Source organism: Oreochromis aureus, linkage group 18 (assembly GCF_013358895.1).
Source record: "Oreochromis aureus strain Israel breed Guangdong linkage group 18, ZZ_aureus, whole genome shotgun sequence".
Lineage (NCBI taxonomy): Eukaryota > Metazoa > Chordata > Actinopteri > Cichliformes > Cichlidae > Oreochromis > Oreochromis aureus.
In genome coordinates this window covers 29,996,350-30,017,516 of record NC_052959.1, presented here as the reverse complement: position 1 = coordinate 30,017,516, position 21,167 = coordinate 29,996,350, and the positions used below count along the sequence as shown (strand labels likewise).

The 21,167-nt window shown below is 40.2% G+C and overlaps 1 protein-coding gene across 5 annotated transcripts in view; it reads left to right on the top strand.

Moving 5' to 3' along the window:
* The window catches only part of LOC116327403 (disco-interacting protein 2 homolog C), a 226,563-nt gene that overhangs the window by 109,432 nt on the left and 95,964 nt on the right, over positions 1 to 21,167 (top strand). For 4 of the 5 annotated variants that reach the window (XM_039601846.1, XM_039601844.1, XM_039601843.1 and 1 more), the window contains exon 2: positions 3,355 to 3,426. The exons of the other annotated variant lie outside the window; for it this stretch is intronic. In XM_039601846.1, coding sequence (XP_039457780.1) covers positions 3,355 to 3,426 — 72 coding nt within the window. The remainder of the gene's footprint in view (positions 1 to 3,354; positions 3,427 to 21,167) is intronic. 5 annotated transcript variants of the gene reach the window in all.

Below are 21,167 nucleotides of genomic sequence, written 5' to 3'. Positions count from 1 at the left end.
CTGATGGACCGCCTGTCCGACTGGGTGGATGATTTTTAACACAGAGCTGACTGACATGTTCATTTCACTCGGTCTCCGCTTTGCTGATAACACTCCAATTAAATCAAGAACATGCTAGCTGAGTGTTTGTGTGTCACCTCCTCAACAAGTCAATATCTAAAAGACAAGGTCAGACCTCCTCTGTTTACCCACGTGTCTTCACCTCCCTCGGTGCCTGAAGTATTTTCCAGTTTCTCTCTCTCAGCAGGGTAGTTGGATCCCCTGCCAGAGATGATAATTATTGCCATGTGCCTTCATGCTACTGAAATCTCTCACACACACATACATTGTGCTGACATCATCACAGATGACGTCTGTGCCCACAGCCGGTTTCTTGATCCCAGCCAGTTACTCACATGTTTGTGTGTTTAAGAAGGATTTGTCAAGTCAGCCACGCAAACCGCTTTTTCCGTGTTCGACAAATCCTCTGCAGGTTTAGCGTCACTCAGGTCTGCTTCATGCGTCGCTCGCTGCTTGGGAAGCACACTCACCCGATTTTTAAAAAAGATTATTTATTTTTACTCAGACATCCTCCAGGCAGAGAAATCCTGAAATTGCTCCGCAGCTCATCAGTCGGCAGCTACAGTCGTCACAGAAATTCAGAATATGTAAATAGCGGAGCATTTAGTCTGCACGAAGAATGTTTGGTATTTTTAGAGTCCTGCGTTTAAAGCAGGGACTGTGACTTTTCTATCCTGATTGGTTTAAAAGAGTGGCTGTTCAAAAAGAGTGAGAATCTCAGCTTCACACCGCTTTAAACGGCCAGTTTCAGTTTTTCCTCCTCGGTGCGCCCGTGGCTCAGAAAGTATGGTGGGTCATCCATTCCCACCATGACATCCACTGACTGATGTGAGAGTGTGTGCATGACAGAACCACTGGCTCTGCATCATATCACTGCGAGCAGATTTGAGCACAGAAGCCCCACCCACCCACTGTTCAAACCTTCTGCTTGTGAGTGTTAGCCAATCAGGGGCTCAGTATCAGACAAATGCGGATTATTTTGGACTTTGATTCTCGTACAGCTGCTGTAGTGGAGCCCAAATGTAACAAAATATGGAGATGGGTGTAAATGTTTTTTTTATCGTGCCATAGAAAACATGTGTCCTGTGACCTGCTTTCTAAAACCAAGAAGCACATTGAACATGAGCATGTAATTAACAAAAACACACAGACTGTAAGGAGTGTATAACATCACCAAGACAAACTTGCTTGTCAAACACTCCTCTGATGGTCCTTTTTTATATCCCACAAAATGTACGAATGGTACGCGCACAAGTTTGTTGTGGAAGTTCATCCTGAATCTATTCTCCAGCCCTTCCAGCCCTCTCCGTCCTCTTTGCTCCGAACATGTTGAATCCAAATGTCCCTGCAACTGCACACACAGACCTAACCGGAAAATTCCTCTGAAGTCTGCAAGCACCAAACACTGTCTGGACCTACAATTCATCAAGTCACGTGGACTCTGCAGACTCGTAGAGAGCCTGCTTGTCATGCAAAAAGCAAATATTTTAATTAGACGTTTGCATCTCGTAGAAACATTTTATCATATTTAAGTTGATTCACCTCAGGCAAGCACATGCATTTTTCATCCATTTGCTATTTTGCTTGTATAACATGGCTTCTTGCAGACTAGTGGAAAGAAAATGTCCAAAATACACATTTAGGTTTTATTTCACTGCATTTTGTTGCTTGTTTCTGCACGTTTGATAGATACTGCTTCATTTTCAATATTGAACATAATATTTCAGAAAACTAACAAGACAAAAAGTAGTTTTTCTTATAAAAGTTATCAACTAGTAAGCTTCCCGGTGAGATCTGTGAAAGTATGTGTTTTTGTAATGACTCTTATTTTTTTCTTTGGTGGACCTTTATAACTCAAACTATCTTTCCATATTGATATCTGAAAGTTTTTACGAAGGAGTTTCATTCAGAACCTGATTTATGAAGTATTTTATCCCAAACAGCGCGATGGAAACGGACTCTTTCAGGCTGTTGACATAGTTTCTTGTTTATAGGGTAAAACCGTTTGATTCTAATATGTCAGCTAAATGAAATCTGCAGGTTTCTGTTCTGGAAATTTTGTAAATTAGCACATATTCAGTGCATATTTAAAACTGACGCTTAAGAAAATAGAAACGAGTATCAAAAACAATATAAAGAACATCAGCTGGCCTCGGCTCCCATAGACGCAAACATCCAAGTGTCTCCACCAAATACATTTATACAATAATGACTTGTTGGCTCGTTGACTCTCCCTCAGTCACTACCATTCAGCATTCCACAAACTACCTCCTCAGACTCTCCAGCTTTCATACTGTAACTTTATTTGAAATAGAGTAGAATTAGAAATAGAATAAAGACTATATGGTATTTACTGTTTATCAGTATATATAACATATTTACCTCTCTATAAATATTAATATAAATGCATATTGTAATCTGGGGCCTGTGTCGGTTCTTAAAACTCGATTCCCATAATCCTTCACTCTGTGGCTTTCTGCTTTTCTCTGAAATTGCTACTGTTGTTTTTTCCAGCTACATTTGCTTGGAGTATAATTTGGGGTGGGGTCACACTCATTTGGTCTGTTGTGTGTATACACTCAGCAGTCGCATATTTACTTTGCAGTGATTCACCCCCAAATTTTCTGGCTCTCTCTTCTTAACTTTCTTTTGAAATGCAGCAGTCCCTCCCCTCCTGGTGATCTGACAGTCCCCAGAGGTTAAAACCCAATGCCGGGAATCATTTATAAAAGCGCTATTGGATTCAGATGTGCTCTGTGCTGCGTGGAAATCTGCTGATGGTACCGTAGCGAGGTTTGATTTATCACTCGGGGAGATCGGTCAGCAAGCTTTGAGGTGGTTTGTCGCACTGTGAAAGGTGAATCAGCTGCACCTGCAATGCTTTGAGTTCCTCATTTATGCACATTCACATTCATTCAAACTGAACCATGCGGTCTTGGTTGAGTGAAAAGCGTAAGCAAACAATAAGCATACCGTAATCTCTCTAAATGCTTTAGTACCTTAAGTTGTTTTGCTTTTTCAGGGGAAATATATTCAGTTCATTGCAGTCTTATTGTTAATTTGTCATTGGTTTTATAAATTATGCTTGTAGGAGCCGGAACAGTGAACATTTATCTAAAATACATAAAAACCTGCATGCCCAGTGCAGCTTTAATGATCTCTGAATCTTGAAGTAAAGTTTAGAAAACATTGATCATCCATGTTTTACTTAACACTGACTTTGGCTCTCTCACTGAGTATTGCTGTATGAGAATAAGGAAAGTTAAATTCGCTCTGTCTTTCTCTCTATGGCAGGTGACATCACACAGAAGGGCTATGAGAAGAAGCGATCCAAGCTAATTGGAGCCTACTTACCTCAAGCACCAGGTAAAACAGGCTGTTCTTTAAAGCTTCATCCAGACCTGCCCACTCACACCTCCCTATGTGCTATTCTAAACTATAGTAGCTTTGCATGATTCATTCAAAATAATCCTTATTTATTAGTCCAGCTGTTCTGATTGGCTGCTCCTCATAAACAGAATATTTGAATAGCTAGTGGGCGGGGTTTCTGTGCTCACAGCCAGAGCTTTGTCTGAGATGATGATAGCTGGTATCGTTCAGAGGCAAGAGGAGAAAAACTTGTCTGAAACTGAGTGTTTAGATTAATCTTGAGCCTAATCTTAAAGGAATACTTGTACGTACACTGACCTCATTATTTGATACCCCGACCATGTTGTTCTCTCTCTCTGTCTCACATAAACACAGCAGCGTAAAAGAGAGGACGATAAAAGACACAATTTAATGATATATAAACATTTGGGGAGTGAAAAGAGACGAGTGGAGAAGAAAGACAACCAACAGCAGCATAACTAAAGGATGGTCCAAGGTCACCAGCCCTCACTGTAAGCTTTATTAAAAAGGAAAGTTTGGAGTCTAATCCTAAAACTAGAGAGGGTGTCTGTCTCCCGAATCCAAACTAGGAGCTGGTTTCGCAGGAGGGGGGTGCCCGATAGCTGAAGGCTCAGCCTCTCATTAATAACAGCTCCCAGTAATAGCTTTTGTAGAGCCAGTGTGTCTGCTGGTCTCCAGTGACACTTCAGTCTCTTAAAATGTTGTGCATGTCTGAGAGTGTCCGGGTCTTCCCATTTGATCAGCCTGGATGAGGGCTGACCTTCCAATAAAGCAGTGACAGCTTTTCCATAATGAATCCATCGTTGTGGGTTCTTTTGATTCTGTCCTTTCAGACTGCACTCAGGGGAGTGAAGCGCACACATCTCAGCTACACTGTGTGTGCGCGTGCGTGTGTGTGTGTGTGCATGTACATGTTTTGACATCTTTGTGAGGACAAAAAATTGTCATGCTACTATACTTGTGGGGACCAACAGTCACTTATGGGGACAAAATGCCCGTTCCCATGAGTTTGAGGCTCAGAATGTGTTTTTAGTGTCAGGGTTACAGTCAGGTTATGGTTTAGGCTGAGGGTTAGGATTATTGATGGTTAGGTTAAGCAGCATGTCAATGACATGTCCTCACTAAGATATGAAAACGAGTGTGTGTGTGTGCATCATGAAACCTTTTTGTCTTTGGCTGAATACAGCACTTTTTTTTCTCCTTGTCGATGTTTAACAGGACACACAATAAATCCCATTTTGGGCAGCTTTGTTATCACACAGACATTTTCACAAGTAAGGCAGAGCTGATCGTGCCTTTGGTTTGTTGAAGGTCCTCGTCAGAAGATACACATTTAACTTTATTTCAGTGTTTCGTCTAACAGACTGATAATAGGGGTTTGTTTTCTTTTGAAAGAAGTCAGACTGTGAAGGATGGGACTGAAGTGTCACTGAAAACCAGCAGACACACTGGCTCTGCCAAAGCTATAACTAGTAGATACTGCTGTGTGTGTGTGTGTGTGTGTGTGTGTGTGTGTGTGTGAGAGAGCAAGCATATGTACTCATAGGCAGGGAGAATGTCAGGAAGTGCATTATGGGATGGAATGAGGGGTGTGGGATGAAGAGAATGTGTGGTATTCACATCCAGACCCAGCGGGGGGTTGTCCCCAGGTCTCTGTGGGGGGGCAGATGACACACACTCCTCCTTGTTTTGCTTGGCCTCTAACACATTCACTTCTAAGAACATTTAACCACCTAACACTGATTTCCTGGAGCTTTACGTGAACTGTAACTAGTATCCACCCACCTAACCTTAACCTTAACCGTAACCTAATGACAAACCAGGTCATCACTGAAAGGCATCCGAGTCGATGTAGGATGAGTAATACAAGAACAGCCCAGCACGAAACCAGCACTCCTCATTCCTTCTCAGTCCTGTAATGTACTGTTCTTGCACACACGCACACACACACACTTGCACACTTGCACATTCACAATAACCCCTTTTTCCCATTTTTCAGACCCTCTCTTGAACACACTTAACAACACAATACTCCTTTTCTCCCTGTGTAGCAAATGCACACACATACACACACACACACACACACACACACACACCAGCACAGTTTCTTTCCCTGTGGTGTATTTCAGCTTTAATCCACACTGCTTTGTATGGAGTCAGGGTGATATAGTTTGATTCTCCTTTTCCCTCCAGTACCCAGAATTTACCACTTTGATGTCATTACATTCAACCAAAATAGAAAAAATGGAAAATAAAAAACTTTCCTTCTCTTGCATTTACTTTAAGTGAACTTTAGTGTACAGCTGTAGACTCAGAGCACTGATTTGGGGTCAGTAAGATAACTTGTAGGTTTTTTTGTTTTGTTTTTTTAATTTTGAAACATTAACTGTCTTCAAGGAATAATTTCACCAGCCAATAAAAACTATTTTTAAACCCATAATTATTTGAATCAGTCATTATTAGAATTTCCAATTTGATGACATCAAAGTACTTGTAAATGTGGATTTTGGTAAAAATCTCAGATACTTACAGGAATACGAGTCCTTGAAATCACTTTCTCAAGCACCATATCAGACACATCTGATAGTTTGGCAGTTTGGTGCTATTGTTGTTTTGGTTGTTAGTTGGTTCACAAAATCAAAATTTGGGAATAGGTCAATATCCAGAGTGTTTAGGGGAGATTTTGGTACACGTTTATACCTTTAGCTGAGTACTATTGCCCAGTAATGTCATGCTATGTTAATTAATTCTTAAAACATATTCAAAACTTTCCTCTCTTAAGAGAATTTTATGAACGTATTGAAAAAATACGTCTCATTTAACACAAAGATGTACATGGAGCCGTTTTTCCAGTCTCATCATTGAATCCTCGGGGGTCCTGTCGGCTGGCTTGTTACCTGGATGTGCACAGAATAGTTTTAGACCAAGGTGTTCATGCTCCATTTCCAAATCCCGACTATATAAAAGTTACTCAGCTCATCTCTAACAGAGGGCCTAAAACCCCTGTGGAAAAGATAATAATAATGTGATAAAGGTTATTTATAAAGCCGGTTTTAGACCATAACCACAGTCCTTGGTAGGAACAGTACTGTAAACTGATAAATGTAGCTTAAGGCTCAATTAGATTAGAGTTAAACACCAGTCTCCAGCTGCATTTTACTCTGACTTGGAAAGACGAGGCCACGACCTCTGTAGCGACCAGGCCTAAGTAAACGGAGTGTGGACCCATTTTCCAGCTGCTTCAAATTGGTGTTTTAAACATTTTCCCCATATAATCGCTAGTTTGTCCCAGTCGCAAGCCTTTTCCAAGTCTACAAAGCACCGTCGAAATGCTTGGGCAAACTTTCATGAGACTTCTGTGGTTCTTTGAACAAATGAATAACTTGTTTGGCCCTTCCATGGCCCAGATTATAAAATGTCCTTATTTTTGTTTGAGCTAGCAGCAGAAGTTTCTGATAGCCCTGTCGACTCTTGCCAGAGTTGTAAGAATTCCCCCGAGTTCTCCAAAACGTTTTCCTTCACACGATGACTACGGTTAGAGTTTCTAAAAATAGCCGCGGTTACATGCCAACAAGTGTTCTCCTGTTTCATGACTTGGCATACTGACCTGCTTTTACATGCCTGTATATTCAGGTTTATCACATCATCACACTCGTTGTGATTATCTAGAGGTATATACTGATTGCCTATCAGCCACTATGCTCTGTGACTATTTAGGTCTATGACTATTGGTGCTTACACACCATAGTAAACTGATTATCTGTGTCATACCAAGGTTTTTGTCATTGGCATAGTGTCTTATCCGTGTTTATGAAACCAAGATATGTTTATATTTGTGGCCGGTAACCGGAATAACTATGAAGTACGGTAAAAGTGATATTAAAATGTACGCGTTGTGGAATTCACGTTAACACCTCAGACCTGAAAAATCATACTTGACAGGAAATACAAATTAGTTTTTGATGCCACTCCTCTTAATGGAATGAAGTCCAGCCTGAATAAACCCTCCTCCTCTCAGATGTTCATAAAAACTTAAACCGCCTCTGCCTCTTAGCTCAGTTATCAGACAACCGTTCTTACCACACAGTAACATGGCACAAGGAGTCAAACTTGAACGAGATAAATTATGCTGCTCAATCTGTTTGGATCTCCTGAATGATCCTGTGACTATTCCTTGTGGTCACAGCTACTGCATGACCTGCATCAACAGTCATTTAAATGAGGAGGATGATGCAATGATCTACAGCTGCCCGCAGTGCAGGAGGATTTTTATGAGGAGACCTGAGCTGGTAAAAAACAGCATGTTGGCATGGGTAGTGGAGGAGCTGAAGAAGACTGAAAAAGAAGATCCACGTGGTTCTTCTGGTCCAGAAGATGTGGCCTGTGATGCCTGCACTGACAGGAAAACAAAAGCCTCCAAGTCCTGTCTGCAGTGTTTGGCTTCATATTGTGAGGCGCACCTCCAGCCTCACTATGATATACCTCCCTTGAGGAAACACAGGCTTGTGGAAGCAAGTGCAAATCTTCAGGAAAACATCTGCTCTCGCCATCAAGAGGTGATGAAGTTGTTCTGTCGCACTGATCAGCACTGCATCTGTTATCTGTGTTCCAAAGACGATCATAAAGGTCATACCAAAGTCTCAGCTGCAGCAGAAAGGGCTGAACGGCAGAGGGATGTGCTGGTGATTCAGCAAAAAATCCAGCTGAGGATCCAAGAGAAGGAGAAAGATGTGAAGGCTTTTAAACAAGAGGAAGCTGTGATAAATCACTCTGCTGCAAATGCACTAAGGAACACTGAGAAGGTCTTCATGGAGCACATCCGCATGACTGAGAAAACTATGTCTGATTTGAAGGAGAAGATTGTTTCGCGGCAAAAGACCGAAGCAGGTCGGTTCCAAAAAACTCGGGAGAAAGTGGAGCAGGAGATTGCTGAGCTGAGAAGGAAGGATGCAGATTTGCAAAAGCTCTGTCAAGCGGAAGATCACACACATTTCCTGTTAAATTATTCCACGCTGTCCCGTCTCTGTGAATCTAGAGAACAACCCACTATCAGAGTCCGACGTCTGCGGTACTTTGAGAAGGTTACAGTGGCTGTGTCGGAGTCCAGAGAAAAACTGCAGGAGGTTCTACGTGAAGAATCTGCAAAGATCTTACCAACCGTGACTGAACCAAATGTTGTACCATTAAAACCAGCTGAGTACTGGTCTCAGGCAGAGCCTAAGGTCAAGTCTCAAATGCGAGAACCGAAGATCAGAGCTGACTTTTTACACTACGCATGCCAAATCACGCTGGATCCAAACTCTACAAACCCCCACCTGGCATTATTAAATGAGAACAGAAAAGCAGTCTTTATGGTAGATGAACGGGATTATCCTATCCATCCAGAGAGATTTGCATACACCTGGCAGGTCCTGAGTAAAGAGAGTCTGACTGGACGCCACTACCTGGAGGTGGAGAGGAGCGGGAAGGGCGTTTTAGTAGCCGTCTCATACAAGAGTATCAGCAGAACGGGGAGCTTCGCTGAATGCGTGTTTGGGAACAATGACAAGTCTTGGGCTTTAGATTGTTTCAAAAATAGCTACGAATTCAAGTACAACAACATTAGAACCCCAATCCCAGGTACCTGGTCCTCCAGGGTGGGAGTGTACCTGGATCACAGTGCTGGTGTTTTGTCCTTCTACAGTGTCACCGACACCGTAAAACTCCTCCACAAAGTCATGATGAAGTTCACTCAGCCGCTCCATATCGGACTTTGGCTTTCAGAAGGAGCCGCCGCTGAGCTGTGCAAGCTCAAGTAGGCAGGTCAGGTTTGATGTTAAGTGCTCCGGTGTGGGAGCTAGAAACACCTTTGAACTGCAGAACTCTGATTTCAGAAAACCTGTAGCGTGTTAGTAACTACTGACAGAGTTGTAACCACTTCTACTTTGTAAACATTGTAGCATACCTCATGAATGTCCTCCTATGTTTACATTTATCTGTTCGCATTTGCTTTTAAATACATTTTCTGAGAGGAAATAAAGTAATTTTGTACAAATTCTGCATTTGGTGTAATATTAATATTTTCTTTATGTATGTTGCTGTTCTAGTTATTCTGCTGACTTCAATGAATGTATGCACATTCAATATTGTGCACATAGCAAAGGCACAGTTGTGATCCATCTGTGGTCTATGAAAGTTACTCTCTCACAACACATACGGTTGTCAGTCCTTCTGAATCAGACTCATGTTTCTTATGTAATAATAGGGAAAGAGGAAATGCACCTTAAGGGAATGTTGTTCTTCAAGCATGCAAAACATTTGTTGCATTAGATGCCAGTAAGGAGAGGGGGTTTTCTGTAAGAGCAGTTTATGTAATTTCCTGAAAGTAAAAAACACACATATAGTACACTTGGTTTGTTTTTTAATTATATTGCTTCCTGAGCTTTAAAAAAAAATTTTTTTATGATTGCTATAATCAGCATTAACCATGTTGGTGTTGGCGCAGGATGATGTGCAGTGTTGATGTTCCTTTATTTGGCTTTTTCCCCTCATATCTTTCTCAACCAGCCAAAGGACAAAAAAGGTTAACTGTGTTAGTGTTTATTCCCAGCTTTCTCCCACAATCCAAAGACATCCATTGTTTTTTAAAGTGAGATGCTGATTATGAAGGAATTTTAGCATAATTTAGTATATTTATCCAATAGGTTTATCTAAAAAGTCCATCATTTCTTTTTTTATCTAAGAATCTGAGAAATCTGGGTGAAAATATAAAAATGACTCATGTACAGTTTTGTTCACAGTGTGAAAAGCAAAAAGAAAAAATGAAGTGTTTTTGTTAGAATTAGTGGTTGATGTGAGTTGGAGGGAAAATCTGTGATTATTTTATGTGTTTTGTGAAAGTTTGTTGTATAAAACTTGCTGCTTGTAGATTTCAGGTCATACAAGGATTAATAAATACTGTGTAGACTTGCTTATACATGTTAAGAATACATCAATACAATACATGCTGACAGGATGTAGTCTGTTCAGGGCTCGCAAAATTTCAAAATCCCTGGTAGCCCTTCGGGCAGGGCCTCTTAAGTTTTTGGTAGCCCAAAATAAATTTAAGTAGCCCGAATAAAAAAGAGAGCAATTTTTTGATTGATGTTTTGTTTCCTTTACAATATTATACATTAAAGTATAATATTGTAACGGAAACAAAACATTAATCAAACAATTGTTGAAACACATATTACAACATCAACTCAAATACTTGGTTCTAATTGAACAGAAATTTCTATGAACTTGTAAGAACTGTGTAGAACATGAATCAGTCTGTGTCAGATCCTGAATTTGAAATTTCCACTGAAGTCACGGGTGAGAGATAAGTGGAACCAAGATCGAGGACATTTGCTTTTTGAAGTTTGCAAAGACTGCTAAATTTTGCCAGTGGTAGTTCACTCTTTGCAACATAGCACGCTGTTCTAAACAGATTTTTCAGGTTTATTTTTAGTATGTTCTTTGCAATTGGTGTTTGTTCTGGGAAAGATATTGCAGACTGAGCAATAATGCATTTCTTGCATTTCTCATGGGTTTTAATGGGAGTCTTTCTTAAAATTACTGGTCCCAGTAACAAAGGCGCTTGTCGACTCAGAAATCAAGGGAAAACCAACAACACACCCGGCAGAACATTATGTTATTTACAGGGGTCCACATAAGTGGTCCACATAAAGCGCGATCGCTGTCAAAATAAAAGACGCCAGCACCAGATAAGAAGTTGCAACGCGCTTGCGTCCATATAAAAGGCACTGTTTTTGTCCGCTAGAGTGGGATTTTCACGGCATATTCTGCACCACATCTCTGTGCGTTCATCATTTCTTTGAAGCCAGCTCACCTCCTGCAACCACTTTTCCGAGAATACGCGCTTCTTTTGCGGTTCGGACTCCTTCTGACATTTCTTTGGAGGTGGAGGAACACCAAAGTAATTGCTTAAAGGAGCTTGCTTCTTCGACATCTTTAAGAGTTCTAAACAAATGTCTGTCCTCCTCCAAAAAATCTTATGTACGCAAACGCGCGTTGCAACTTCTTATCTGGTGCGCGTCTTTTATTTTGACAGCGAATGCACACCTGTGGCCCACTTATGTGCACCCCTGGTTATTTAGCTTGTTATATTCCAGCCATTCTATTATGGTGATGTATCATAGAACTGTACTATGTCGTGTATGTAAGTTTCTAAGGTCTCTGCCAATTTATATTTGCAGAGATGTTCATTTGATTGCAACAGCAGTAGGAATCAACAGTAACAAGAGTAGGACAGCTAAGCTAATTATGGTTAAACATTTGCAATTTAGTGAAAGCAAAAATTGACATTGCAAAAATGGATAGGTTTGTTTAGAAAGTCAGCTATGACATTTAGCTTTTTGTGTTCGTCCCAAGTAGGAGATTTTGAATTGAGTCTAAATTGACCGCAAATTTACGTAACTACTAAAATCAAACAGGCTATCACTGAAGCAGTCGAGGAAGTACTTTTGAGGTCTCAGTCATAGGTATTAATGTAAAATCTAACATTATCCTAACCTTATATTTTTGTAAAAGACAAAATTGAATTTTTTGGGGGGAAAAGTGTTTCATGTCTGTAAGTTAAAATTGTTGTTTTTGTTGTTTCCTGATTTATAAGAATTGGGAGAACAATTACATGCAAACAAAATGATACATTTTGGCTGTCCATGTTTGGTGTCGCTTTGGGCTTAGGGTAATCACTGACGATGACTTACACCTAAAAGAGTTCAAAATGAGAAAACGTTGCTCTAAAACATGTTGACATGGCAATGAAAATGAACAATAATCAAAATTGATCATGCAAACTAAAAGACTAAAACTTAGTATGTTTCTCTTGTTACTTCATTAGCCTCAGTGTTCTCAGATCATTCTTTACATAAAAGCACCCAGTTGTCTTGCAAAAAATATGTAGGGTTAGTGAAATCACACACATTCAAAGATACTGGTAGTTATTGTTTCAAATGCCTATTTCATCACACCCAGGCTAAATTCATCTAAGGGGGAGTATGAAAGAGATTATCTGGATGCTGAAATGATTGTTAAAATACATTAGGCCAATAATAGTAGATCTGTGCTACATTTGTCCAGGTAGGCAATACATATTTCTGCATAAGAGATACACGAGACACCCTTTAAATGAACAAATTTCATGCTTAAAACATGGAAATGCAGCCAAAATGGACCATACAATGGCCTCAGTGAACACATCAGCACATAAGTAGAGATGAGGAAACACAATCACATTAGATATTAAAATTACTATGAGTAAATTATATATATTCTCTATTCTTCAAACCATGTAACAATATGATAATCACACATGAGAACGACATTTCCAGTTATAGAAATTTATTTTTTTCAATATTAAAGAAACCAATTATGTGAATAAAAGCTCACCACAAGAACATCTCCCAACCCAGTCTTACAAAGTTGCAATCAGGCAAACAGATGAATGCATTCGTTCAGTGATATGAATGATGGACAATAAAAACTGGGTATGGAACATGAACTGTTGGTGAGCTAAAAAACAATCCTGGTGCTGATGCTTGTCATTGAACTTTTTGGACAGAGTTCTTGATTGAAATGCCTGCCGTTGTGTGTAGGCATTTCAGTCCAGATGTTATGGAGTTCAGTTCAGCTAAGATGTATTTCTAAAGCACCGGATCGCAAAAAATAGCCGCTTCACGGCTGTTTATATTGTAAGGTAAAGACCATACAATGTAAGAGAGAAACCCCAACAATCAGATGATCCTCTGTGAGCAAACCCTTGATGACAGTGTCTGTGAAGGTTCTCAGTCATCAAGGCCATAGTAGTCTAGGAGCTTGGAAAGAAAAGCGCCTGGACTTCTTTAAGTTAAACTTAAAGAAGTCCAGGCGCTTTTCTTTCCAAGCTCCTTAGACTTGGTGACGGTGGGAAAGAAAAACTCCCTTTTAACAGGAAGAAACTTTCAGCAGAACCCGGCTCAGTGAGGGGCGGCCATCTGCCTCGACCGGTTGGGGGGCACAGCTGTTATAAACCCTGACGCAGCATAGCTTCTAAGTCTGAAGGTAAATACCTTAAACCTGCACTCTATGCAGGACACCAGGTGATGACAAGACTTACAGTACTATAGGAGTCTATGCAGAAACTGTTTTCTCTCTGAATCTCTGTAATTTTTTTTTTGCTACTGAGTGTCCGGGCACAGTCACTCATTTTGGGCCAATTAAGTCAAATGTCCATTGTCTAAGTTATACCCACCCCTCCCCTCCCTATTTATCCTGCGTTAACCAGGTTTAATAGGGAGTGCCAAAGTCGTAGTTGTGCTAAAACTCCTCGAATTCTCCTTGGAGATTTTCGAGCAGCTGACTTTGTTCTTGAAAGTTTTTTTCAATTTGTCTCATCGCTTCCCGTCCATTCCACACCTTTTTGGTAAGGCCACTAACCTTATTTTCTAAGGCCTTATTTTGTTGTAAGAGTGCGTTAACTTGGACATCGTAGTTGTTTATCAGACTGTTATGTTCTTCCTGTGAAACTGTGGGAGTCTGAGCTTGGGTTTGCAACGCCATGTCTTTTGCTTTCATGGCTTCCTGTACATCACACAGATTTTTCTTGACCTGTTCAAGCTCTCTTTTCAGTGCCTCACATTCATGGCACAACAACTCCTTTTCTCTGTTGATCACGTTCAAATAATGTTCAGAGTCTTTCTCAGTGGCTTTGAACATCCGTGATTCTCCTTTCACACCCTCATCATGTGGTTTCAGTTCTTTTGACAATCATCACTCCTTTTGGAAGGCTCCTGGGGTCCTGTTCAAGAAGTTCGTTATGTTGCCTTAATATGTCAGTTTCATGTGCAAAGCATTGGAGTTCCAGGGTCTGTCTGAGCTGTGCACTGTTCGTTGTTTTGTTTTCCTCATTCATGATCCTTTTTCTTTCTTCACTCTCTTGTAACTCTTTAAAGGCTGTGTTTGCCTGATGGAGCTCATTTTAACAGCCTGTATTTGCTGTTGCATGTCATCTTTTTCCTTTTCAAAGTCCTTTTTCAGCTCACACATGCGTTTTATCATCACATCATTTTCATTTTTAAAGACTGGTTGTCCTTTTCCATGTCTCCCACTTTTATAACCAAGCCTGCCTTGTCACTTTGCAACTCTCTGATTTCATCCTGCATTTCCTGTATCACCTCTTTCTGTTGCTGAATTTCTTTGGTATTGGAGCTTTTTGATTCCAGTAGAAATCCGTTCCAAAATTCAAGCTCTTGAATTCTGAAGTGAAATGTTTCGTTCTCTAGTTGCAGGTCTCTTTTCCTCTTGTTTTTAGAGAACCCACTTTGTTTGAAAAGAACTTCAATGTTTTTTTTGGAGAATTTTGTTCTCATTTATGAGCTCTCTTTTTGCTGCTTAAGGTCGGCGTTCTCGACTTTAAGGTCACGTATGGTAGAGTTTTGTTGTTTGAGAGTTTTATTCTCATTTTGAGCTCTTTGATTTGCTGTTTAAGTTTTTCGTTCTCGGCTCTCAGGTTGCATACAACAGGATTTGACAGACTCATATTTCAAATTGAAGTTGATGCTAAATCTCTGTACTAACTTAAAGATTTTTAAAAATACTGTCAACTGTGTGAGAAACAAGTTTTGAGTATTTTAAGTGTTTTCCTGCCTAGTGAATTTTTCCACTATCTTTGAAAGACTGACAAGAATGGGAACCTTTCCCTATTTAGGGGTTTTAGTGTGTGCTGATGTCATAAAGAAGATGATAGCTCAAAGGGATCAAAGGGATTTTGGTGGAATGTCACTGTGTCTGGTCTGGGCAGTTGGCTAATTGAATAATAACAAAATGCAGACTTATGGTTATTGTAATTGATGATGGTTACATGAATTATAAACACCCAATAAATATTATTTAGAAAACCAACTGTGGTGGAGGAGTGGTCCCTGGCTCAGCCGCAGGGGAGGAGTGATGCAGTGAGCTCAAGGGGCGGTGCCAGGGAGGCTGGAGGGACAGGTGGTGATGATTTGGCTAACGAGGTTTTCCTTTTATATAGTCAAGCCGAGACCAGAGTGAGCAGAAGCGTGTGCAGAAGACCAACTGGAGAGTTGGTGAACAGGTTGGCAAACCATGAAAGACATATGTGTGGTGCTTCATCAAACACTCATCCAGACTGATCAACATAACAGTGTGTCGGGCTGACCTTTATACAAACAAAAGAACAAAAACATGTCATTGTGAAGCTTTGGCAAATACTACATTGGTCAACTGATGGGCCGTAAGCATCTGTCAGGTTCTTTGACAGTTAGTGTTGCCTACAGTAGAGCTGGGCGATATATCGAGTTGTTTTTTTTTTTTTTAAATATCGATATATTTTTATACGAGATAGAAGACGTGACAATATCCTTTATATCGATATAGTCTATGTTACGTTATAATTATAGTTGCGGAGCCGCAAGTTTGCCTCTCTGTCGTCCACTTTTGTCTCTATGCAACGTTACTCGACCTCGCCTCTCCTTCACTGAACACAACTCCCCCTCCTCCCCATCGCTTCACCTGCAGGCAGCGACAAGATGGACACGGCAAATGTCCGTTAATGAGTTACTGCGCATCGCCCCGCGCGTGGGGCTGGAGTGGACGGTGTCAACGTGTTAACGAGCTAACCACGCTAACGAGCTAGCCGCGCTAACGCCATGCACGGCCTGAAATCCTTTCATCTTCTCAAAAGTTGACTGCTTGCGCCTTTTGTATGAATTCTGGTTGTGCTTGATGACCGCGAACCGATTTTATGTGATACACAGCGCTCAGCAATCTGTCAAAAAATGTTTTAGTTCGACTTTGGTAAGCTACGAAGCTGCACCGCTTGATGGATTGTCGGAGCATTACGGCTACCGAGGAGCCTCGCGGAGTGATACGTAATGTGCTTCAACGTAATATTACCGTATTGTGTGTGTATAAGGAAGTTATGCAGGCTTGTTTGCACAACAAGGCTAAATAATTATATAAACTTTTCTGAATCTAAACAGTGTACTTTGGTAGAATTAAAAAAAAAAAGTGTGCAGGTCTATGATGATTTTTAGTGCTACTATCATCTACTTTTGATTCTGGTTCTGTCTTGGTTAAGTCCTAAGTAGTCCTGATATTGAACTGTTGTAGTCCTGTTTTAATTCTGGATCAGTTCTGGGTCTGGTTGAATTGGGGTTTAGTCCCTGTGTCTTGATACAGCCCCGACTTTGTTCTGCCTTGCTGCTTAATTAAAAAACTAGTTTAAGGTGTCCTGCATATGTGATTTTTTTTTTTCCTATATGAAGTCATTCTTTTTTGAACAAAACTCAAACCAGAGCCTATTAATCTTTCAGTCATTTCTACCCTCACTTAATTTCCTTTCGCTGCTCAGCTCTCACACAGTGGCTTAGCTATGCTCCAATCCCTCCATATTGTGGCCAATCACATGCGAGGACATAGGATAACATCATTATGTGAAAAACAGAGAGGGTGAGAGACGCGACAGTCAAGTGGAGCATGCGTCTGTCCTCTCAGTAAGTGAGTGAGACCGTAGACAGCGGTGAGGAGGGCTGTGCAAAAACTCATAAATATGCCTGACACCCGTAAACGTAGCAGCATCTGGCTGCAGTTTAAAGACTTTTTTTGTCTCTGTCTTGGTCTTGGGTCTCGTCTCGACTTGGTCTTGTCTTGGTCTCGGATTAGGCGGTCTTGACTACAAGTCTATGTAATAGGGAAAGAGGAAATGCACCTTAAGGGAATGTTGTGCTTCAAGCATGCAAAACATTTGTTGCATTAGATGCCAGTAAGGAGAGGGGGTTTTCTGTAAGAGCAGTTTATGTAATTTCCTGAAAGTAACAAAAAAAACACATATAGTACACTTGGTTTCTTTTTTAATTATATTGCTTCCTGAGCTTTTAAAAAATTTTTTTATGATTGCTATAATCAGCATTAACCATGTTGGTGTTGGCGCAGGATGATGTGCAGTGTTGATGTTCCTTTATTTGGCTTTTTCCCCTCATATCTTTCTCAACCAGCCAAAGGACAAAAAAGGTTAACTGTGTTAGTGTTTATTCCCAGCTTTCTCCCACAATCCAAAGACATCCATTTTTTTTAAAGTGAGATGCTGATTATGAAGGAATTTTAGCATAATTTAGTATATTTATCCAATAGGTTTATCTAAAATGTCCATCATTTCTTTTTTTATCTAAGAATCTGAGAAATCTGGGTGAAAATATAAAATGACTCATGTACAGTTTTGTTCATAGTGTGAAAAGCAAAAAGAAAAAATGAAGTGTTTTTGTTAGAATTAGTGGTTGATGTGAGTTGGAGGAAAATCTGTGATTATTTTATGTGTTTTGTGAAAGTTTGTTGTATAAAACTTGCTGCTTATAGATTTCAGGTCATACAAGGATTAATAAATACTGTGTAGACTTGCTATACATGTTAAGAATACATCAATACAATACATGCTGACAGGATGTAGTCTGTTCACACTGGTCCCAGTAACAATATCGACTCAGAAATCACCAACAACACACCCGCAGAACATTATGTATTTACAGTCTGCACATAAGTGGTCAGGGCTTCGCTGTCAAAATTTCAGAAAAGAAGTTGCAACTGGTTTGCCCTAAAAAGCACTGTTTTTGTACGCTAGAGTGGGATCTTACGGCATATTCTGCACCACATCTTGGGTTCATCATTTCTTTGAAGCCAGCTCAAACCACTTTTCCGAGAATACGCGCTTTTTTGCGTACTCCTTCTGACATTTCTTTGAGGTGGAGGAACACCAAAGTAATTGCTTAAAGGAGTTTGCTTCTTCAACATCTTTAAGAGTTCTAAACAAATGTCTGTCCTTCTCCAGAAAATCTTATGTACGCAAATGCGCGTTGCAACTTCTTATCTGGTGCGCGTCTTTTATTTTGACAGCGAATGTGCACCTGTGGCCCACTTATGTGCACCCCTGGTTATTTAGCTTGTTATATTCCAGCCACAGATATTCTTTTGTCCATGAAACCATAAAGCTGCACTTTCTTTTTGCCTCATAGTCTGATTTGTCATAACTTTTCCGTTCTGTGGTAGGCTTTTCTTTGGCTGTCACTTCTTTACCCTGTTCTGTCTTATTTGGCTCTGCAGAACTAAAATATATATCCTGCTGCTTTTACACACGTACTCACATAACGGTCAGCGATTTTCTGCGCCATCAACCTCTCACATGTTTAGCTTGCTGTGGGAGATTTCACTTGTCAGGTTTGAATAGTAAGCTAATGAGTGATAAGACGATGTCAGAGGAATCGGTGTGCAATTAATCGTCACTCACCAATCAGTGCTGCTGCTCTCTATACACAGTTCGCGCGATCGCAAAGTGAAAGCAAAAAACAAGCGCAAATTCAAACGCGATTTCAGTATGTCACATATTGACAGTGGCTCACCGATGCCAATGAGATAATTACTCAGCTACATTTCCGAAAGAATGCAAAAGCATTGACATATATTTTTCCTTCCTATGATAGCCCATCGGGCAGGGCTGAGATAGATTTTGGTAGCCAGACTGGAAAAATCGCTAGCCCCGGGACGTCGGGCTAGCGATTTTGCGAGCCCTGCTGTTTCTCCTTGATGTGAAGCTTCTTGTTTTTTTCTGTTTTTCCAGCCAGAGTGCCGCTGATTGAAGCAAATCTCTTATTTGTCTAAATAAAAAAAATAGATTAGAGGCACACCACCCTGTGTATGAATTTAAGTTACTAAGCTAACTCGGTGTTCAGCACTGATGTGAGCACAGATACGCTGCTCTGCTCTTAGTCAGAGCGGGCTGTGACCCACGTGGTGTTAACTTTAATTCAGGCCATTTTTAGCTTCTTTGTTTTCTTTTTAATTTTCTATTTTTGATGTGGGAACATCTTTAAATAGTGCACACTGGTGTACAATCACCTGTAAATTTGAATGCATTAAGACATTATTTGAATGAATGCTCTCTCACTGTGTTTTATGCTCGGTATGTGTAGATTTTATTCATATATTCTTCTCTATTGTTTATTTTCAGCCAATTTTTACTTATTATTGTAACTTTATATTTAAGGTTTCTAATTGTGTACTTCCCTCCTCCGTAATAAATGATCATTTGATTTATATTAAATGTTGTTGTCCAAGGAAAATGTGCCGCAGTGATTGGCAGAAATCCAGGATTAAGTGAGCGCTGTTGATGTCTTTCAGTGTTTTAGGTCGTGGTCTCATTACTGGTAAAATGTTTGTTGTATGGAGCTCCACATATTTGGACCATAAGTCACAGTCACAGCTACTTCCTTGTATTTTTCCATCAGTGTCTGTACTGATATGTTGATGGCCTCACTGGTTTAACATCGATGACCTTTACTTAGGTGTATAAAAACAACTAAAGAGATGCACTATGTAACACCACGACCCATCTCCAGTTGGCAGGAAAGACCTGATACATCAACAATTTTCTGCACATAAACAACTGTGCTTATAAAAGAAAGGATACAACATACAGTATATAAATATAAATATGGCCTGGTTCTTGTATAGTGCTTTTCTACTCAAACTGAGCACTTTATATAAATGTGGAAAGTTGTATAAACACTTTTTTTGTGCTTTTTGTATGCAAGTTCTTTCTATCCAACATTCAAACTCCGATCGAGGCATCGGAAAGCAAACTTGGGGTTATAAGTATCTTTGCAGACAGACTTGAGCAGATGGGGATCGAAGCACCAACCTGCTCTGCCTCCTGAGCTTCAGTTAGTTTTTGGTTTGCATTTTTGAGCTTTTCCATTATTGTATATGTAACAGGTTTGGTGCCTTAATGCAGTCTGTTGAACAGCTGTATTGCCTGTTTTTAGCAGCCAAATAGACAGCTGTGCAGTGTGTGTGCAGAATGAGTATAAGGAAAGGAGAGAGGACAAAGAGAGTTGACTGAATCAGGAGAAAGGGAAATCCATCCTTCTAGGTTCCCCAGAGGAAACAAGAAGGCGAGGTGTTTCCCAGATCTGTCGTTTATTGCTGTGCTGCCTGGTAGTCGTTAACGATTGGCTAATCAACTTTTAGCTTTTCGCCTGAGCAGCAGCGGCACTCTGAGCCACGCTGAGAGCTCTAATGAAGACAGACGAGGGTAGAAGTATGAAGCTGAGATGGATGGTCATAAATCACAGGCTGTGGATCGGTTGTAGCTGTCAGTAACAGGGTGGTTATTATCATCAGACTTATTGATTGCTGTGTAGGGAGGTTGTTTTCACTCTGAGTGAGTGTGTTTGTGCATGCTTAAAGATGGGTGTGTGCACAAGTGTGAACCAAGATTTAAGACTGATCTGTTGTATATTTTTTAGATTTAGAAGTTTAAAATGCTTCTAGTTTTTTTTTCTAATACAGAATTTTCTTTAGGAGACTAATAATTGTGTTGCGATAAAATAACTAAAGCCAGTCTCCCTTAAAGTAAGTGTGATGATTTACATCTTCCTGATTTGTGAAGACTCTGCTTACTTTTTGAATCATAAATTGTTGTGTCGACTGAGACGACATATTTTGTTTACTGTGTGCAAAAGTCTTGAGCCACCTGCCATTTCTCAACAACAAATAGGACTGTTCAACTGTGCAAACATTCATGGGAATACAGTACATAAGACTAAATCAGTGTTTTATACAAGCTCAAAGTGAATATTTTTTGACCACCTTTATTCTTCAACACAGCCTGAACTCTTGTAGACAAACCATCTTGTCCTTTCTTG